This window comes from Salvelinus sp. IW2-2015, linkage group LG22, assembly GCF_002910315.2.
Source record: "Salvelinus sp. IW2-2015 linkage group LG22, ASM291031v2, whole genome shotgun sequence".
NCBI lineage: Eukaryota > Metazoa > Chordata > Actinopteri > Salmoniformes > Salmonidae > Salvelinus > Salvelinus sp. IW2-2015.
In genome coordinates, this window is record NC_036862.1 from 32,480,140 (window position 1) to 32,485,812 (window position 5,673).

The 5,673-nt window shown below is 44.8% G+C and overlaps 1 protein-coding gene across 1 annotated transcript in view; it reads right to left on the minus strand.

The window, feature by feature from the left end:
• The window catches only part of LOC111982724 (chloride channel protein 2-like), a 93,744-nt gene that overhangs the window by 48,768 nt on the left and 39,303 nt on the right, over positions 1 to 5,673 (minus strand). The window contains 2 exon segments of the mRNA XM_070433881.1: positions 4,089 to 4,302; positions 5,330 to 5,440. Coding sequence (XP_070289982.1) covers positions 4,089 to 4,302; positions 5,330 to 5,440 — 325 coding nt within the window.

Here is a 5,673-nt window from a genome sequence, read left to right on the forward strand (position 1 = left end):
AATCAGATGTCACAAAGTGCTTATACAGAAACCCACGCTAAAACCCTAGAGTTGAAACAAGCTGGCTAGCTAACATTAGCTAGCAGGAATTTTAGCTGGCCAGGTTGTATTGAAGGCGTAGCTAGCTAGCTAGCAACATCCTATCAAACCTGTCATCTGTTTGCTTGGTTAGCTAGCTTTTATTTTATTTAACCTTTATTTAACTAGGCAAGTCAATTAAGAACAAATTCTTATTTACAATGATGGCCTACCAAAAGGCAAAAGGCCTCCTGCGGGAACGGGGGTCTTGGATTAAAAATAAAAAAATAAATACAATATAAATATAGGACAAAACACACATCACAACAAGAGAGACAACACAACACTACATAAAGAGAGACCCAAAACAACAACATAGCAAGGCAGCAACACACAACAACACAGCATGGTAGCAACACAACATAACAACAACATGGTAGCAACACAACATAGTAGCAGCACAAAACATGGTACAAACATTATTGGGCACAGACAACAGCACAAAGGGCAAGAAGGTAGAGACAACAATACATCACACAAAGCAGCCACAACTGACAGTTAATAACATATGCCATGACAATCTAGGTAAGAATTAGCTAGCTAGCCTGTTATGCTAGTGATGACGCTAACTGTTTAGCAAGCTAATGTTAGCAAGCTAAAATTATTTGCTAAATACATGGCTCTGGGTCTGGCTGGCAGTGGCAGGAGTATCGAGTAACGTTAGTTAGTTAACATCTTGCTAGCTAGCTAGCAACATTAGCGAAGCCAGCTGCACAGTCACAGCTACCTAGCAACATTACATAATTTCTAATTTCTGGAAGCAGTGGAAACCCAATTCGAGCTAGCCAACCAAGGCCAGCCCATCCTGGGTTGACTTCAGTACAAATGGAAACAGGTCTTAAGAGGTGTGATCATTAGAGTGTGGGTGGTTGATCATTAGAGTGTGGGTGGTTGATCATTAGAGTGTGGGTGGTTGATCATTAGTTAACAGAAACAGAACATATACAATGCTTCAGGTTATATTGAATGTAAGCCATACTCTAACAGGCCTTTAATGATAGATGAACAGGAGAGGTGACAGAACATCCTGCATAGAAACCTGGTCTACGTTGTCATTTTTGTGCCAACTGCTGTCAGTGTGTTTGTGTGTACACACCTGCACATTGTGTAACTACATGTTGTAACTTTGTATAATCTACATGTAAATGAGAAATTATGTAACAGCACAATGAAAAACAACACGACCTACACTTAGCTCACATAACAATGTCTAATGACGCACCAGGCCGACACACCACACACACCACACACACACACCACACACACACACACACACACACACACACACACACACCACACACACACCCACACACACACACACACACACACAACACCACACACACACACACACACACACAACACCACACACACACACACACACCACTCCTGGTCCGCTCTGTCCCCTGTAGGTGAAATCAAAGCATAGTGGGTGGTGTGAAGGAGAGCGAGAGAGAAAGAGAGGAGAGCGAGAGATAAAGAGAGAACAGAGAGAGAGAGAGAGAGAGAGAGAGAGAGAGAGAGAGAGAGAGAGAGAGAGAGAGAGAGAGAGAGGAGAGGGAGAGGGAGAGGGAGAGGGAGACGAGAACAAGAACAAACCAACCCAGCAAGAGAAACCACAAGTCCCCTCACTAGTCCCCAACCCAGCAAGATAAACCACTAGTCCCCTCACTAGTCCCTAACCTAGCAAGAGGGAACCACTAGTCCCTCACTAGTCCCCAACCTAGCAAGAGAACCACTAGTCCCCTCACTAGTCCCCAAAACCTCAGCAAGAGGACACTAGTCCCCTCACTAGTCCCTAACCTAGCAAGAGGAACACTAGTCCCCTCCACTAGTCCCCAACCTAGCAAGAGGAACCACTAAACCTCTCACTAGCCCCCAACCTAGCAGGAAACCACTAATCCCCTCACTAGTCCGCAACCTAGCAAGAGAAACCACCAGTCCCGCTCACTAGTTCCCAACCGAGCAAGAGGAACCACTAGTCCCTCACTAGTCCCTAACCTAGCAAGAGTACCACTAGTCCCCTCACTAGTCCCCAACCCAGAAACAGCAACACTAGTCCCTTCAATTCGTCTCCCTCCAACCCCAAGTCCCCCACACCAGCAAGAGGACCCACTAGTCCCCTCACTATCCCCAACCTAGCCAGCAAGTTACCACTAGTCCCCTCACTAGGTCTCCAACCCAGCAAGACGAACCACTTGTCCCCTCCAATCGTCTCCTCACAAGTCCCCAACCTAGCAAGACGCCGCGGCAGGGGTGTGCAGCGTTAGCCTAGTGGTTAGAGCGTTGGACTAGTTACCGAAAGGTTGCAAGTTCGAATCCCCGAGCTGACAAGGTACAAATAGTGCGTTCTGCCCTGAACAAGGCAGTTAACCCACTGTTTCCTAGACCGTCATTTGAAAATAAGAATTTGTTCTTAACTGACTTGCCTAGTTAAATAAAGCGGAAAGAAAGAGGAACCTACTAGTCCCTCACTAGTTTCCAAATCAGCAAGAGAAACCCAAACCACTAGTCCCCTCACCTAGTCCCCAACCCCCAACCTAGCAAGAGGAAAACACTAGTCCCCTCACTAGTCCCCAACCTAGCAAGAGGACACACTAGTCCCCAACCCAGCAACCAGGAACCACTAGTCCCTCAGTCCGTCTCCTCACAAGTCCCAACCCAGCAAGAGACCACTAGCCAACTAGCAAGAGGAACCACTAGTCCCCGCACTAGTCCCCAACCTAGCAAGAGGAACCACTAGTCCCCAACCTAGCAAGAGAAACCACTAGTCCCCTCACTTCGTCCCCAACCCAGCAAGAGGCACCAAGAGATTTTAAAGAGAATGAGAAAAGGACAGAAGGAAACAAAGAGGGATAAATAGAAGGGTCTTTGGGCTAGGGGCGGTAATTTCACGTCGGATAAAAAGCTGCCCAAACTGCCTGTTTCCTCAGGCCCAGAAGCTAGGATATGCATATAATTGGTAAGATTCAGATAGAAAACACTCTAAAGTTTCTAAAACTGTTAAAATCATATCTGTGAGTATAACAGAACTTATTTGGCAGGCGAAACCCCGAGGACAAACCATCCAGGAATTTTTGTTGTTGTTGAGATGACTATGTTTTCAATTGGCTTTCTATGGGATACTAGATTTATGAGGCATCTGGTTGCAGTTCCTATGGCTTCCACTAGATGTCAACAGTCTTTAGAAATTGGTTGATGTTTTTCCTTTGAGAAATGAAGAAGTAGCCCTTTCCTTTCTGGGAGTCGAGCCAAGTGGACTGTTTTGTTTGGGGCGCACGACCTGAAGCTTGCTCCACTTTAATTTTATCTGCTATTGAACACAGTTTATCCCGTCTTAAATTGTATTGATTATTTCCGTTTTAAATTACCTAAAGTTGGATTAGGAAAGTTGTTTGAAATGTTTGGACCAAGTTTACAGGTAACGTATTAGATMATTTGTAGTCATGTTGGGCAAGTTGGAACCGGTGTTTTTCTGAATCAAACGCGCCAAATAAATGGACATTTTGGGGATATAACGATGGAATTAATTGAACAAAAGGACCATTTGTGATGTTTCTGGGACATATTGGAGTGCCAACAGAAGAAGATCTTCAAAGGTAAAGCATGAATTATTTTGTGTTTTGTGTCACGCCTGGCGGGTTGAAATATGATTGTCATGTGTTTGTATGATGGGGTGCTGTCCTCAGATAATAGCATGGTTTGCTTTCACCGTAAAGCCTTTTTGAAATCTGACAYGGTGGCTGGATTAACAAGAAGTTAARCTTAATTTTGGTGTATTGCACTTATGATTTTATGAAAGTTAAATATTTCTAATAATTTAATTTGAATTTGGAGCTCTGCCATTTCACCGGATGTTGTCAAATCGATCGCGCTAACGGGATTTGATCCATAAGAAGTTATTAACGTAGATAGATAGTTAACGTAGATAGTTAACGTAGATAGATTGATAGTTAACAAAAATAGATAGTTAACGTAGATAGATTGATATATAGAAGTGTAGTCCTACGTACTCGTGGTGTCCCCAGCCCAGCTCAGGGAGGTAGGGTAGTTTCTTGATCCTGATGATGGAGTCATATAGCGAGGGCTGGAGGGACTGGGCCACGGCGTTGGCCAGTATTACCGCTATCATCACCGGCAGGATGTGGCTGATCTGACCCGTCAGCTCAAACACAATGACCGCTGTCGACACCGTGTGGGTCACCGCTCCAGACAGGGCTGCCGCACCTGGGAGACGAGGGGAGATGAGTAGAGGAAGGGAGGGGAGAGGAGAGAAGAGAGGGGAGAGGATGAGAGGAAGAGAGTCGGAGAGGAAGGAATGGGTACAGATAAARGTTAYTGTCCATTGACATTAGTARAGTAATATCAGTGCAATAATACATCTCATGCCCTCAACTCTATACTGAGCCTTCATCAATAATACTGGAACAACAAAGTGAGGAAGGGCGATGGGGGAGGTAGGATGAGAAGGGAGGGAAGGAGGGAGGGAGAAGAGGGGAGGGAGGGAGGAGAGGGGAGCGAAGGAGAGGGGAAGGGAGGGATGGATGGATGGGGGATGGGCGAGATGACTGTACCTCACAAGGTCAAAGATTAAAAAGTTTAAAAAGTACTTAAAAAAAAAAACATCTTCAATATTTTGTAACCGTTATTGAACAAAGAAAAAGAGGTGAGTGGATATAATGAGAGGAAGAAGGAGGAGTGGAGAGAGTGGGCAGCAGTGATAGAGGAGGGAGAGAAGGTTGATTATTCCTAACTTTATAAGGATGGAGGGAGGAAAGAGAGCGCGATTTCAGTTGATTTGAGAGAGAAAGACAATGAGAGGGTAAATGTAGCCATGCTGAGATTAAAGAGAGGGAACATCAGAGAGACAGAAAGCTGAGTTAGAGGTGAGTCAACAACATCAGCACCCATTAGACACAAACACAGTTGACATCAACCCCTACACTGAACAACAGCATAATCAGCACAACCGTCAACAACAACGCTAACAGCAATATCACTCATAGCAACAACATTAAAGGACATCTTGCCAAAGGGGACTTCTAAAGCGCATCATTTAGTTTTTATCTTTGACATAAATGTCTTTATATTACTACTGGGTCTAGCAGTGTCTTATTGGATCTGGCTTTCTACTTCCTAATTGTTACAATAATGGTGTCTAGATGTGTCTAGTCTTGAATAGGTATTGTTAATCTTGTCTAGCTATACCAAACTTTGTCTTTGTGTGCGTGTGTGTGTGTCTACAGTAACTCACCCACAACGGCGTACCCTCCTGGCACTATGGGGTAGATGGTGCCATCAGAGTGGATGCCATCAGGAAACCAGGCGGCCATGCTCTCCCCGACCAGACGGCCAAACGCTGCCCCTCCCGACCAGACGGCCAAAAGCTGCCCCTAGAACACACACACATTGTTAATGAGAGAGTAACATATTGTTACACAGACACTCACAAGACTGACTAGCATATCCGCAGGGTTAACATTATTGTTGAAACACACACGTTGTTAATGAGAGAGTAACATATTGGTACACAGACACTCACAAGACTGAATAGCATATCCGCAGGGTTAACATTATTGTTGAAACACACACGTTGTT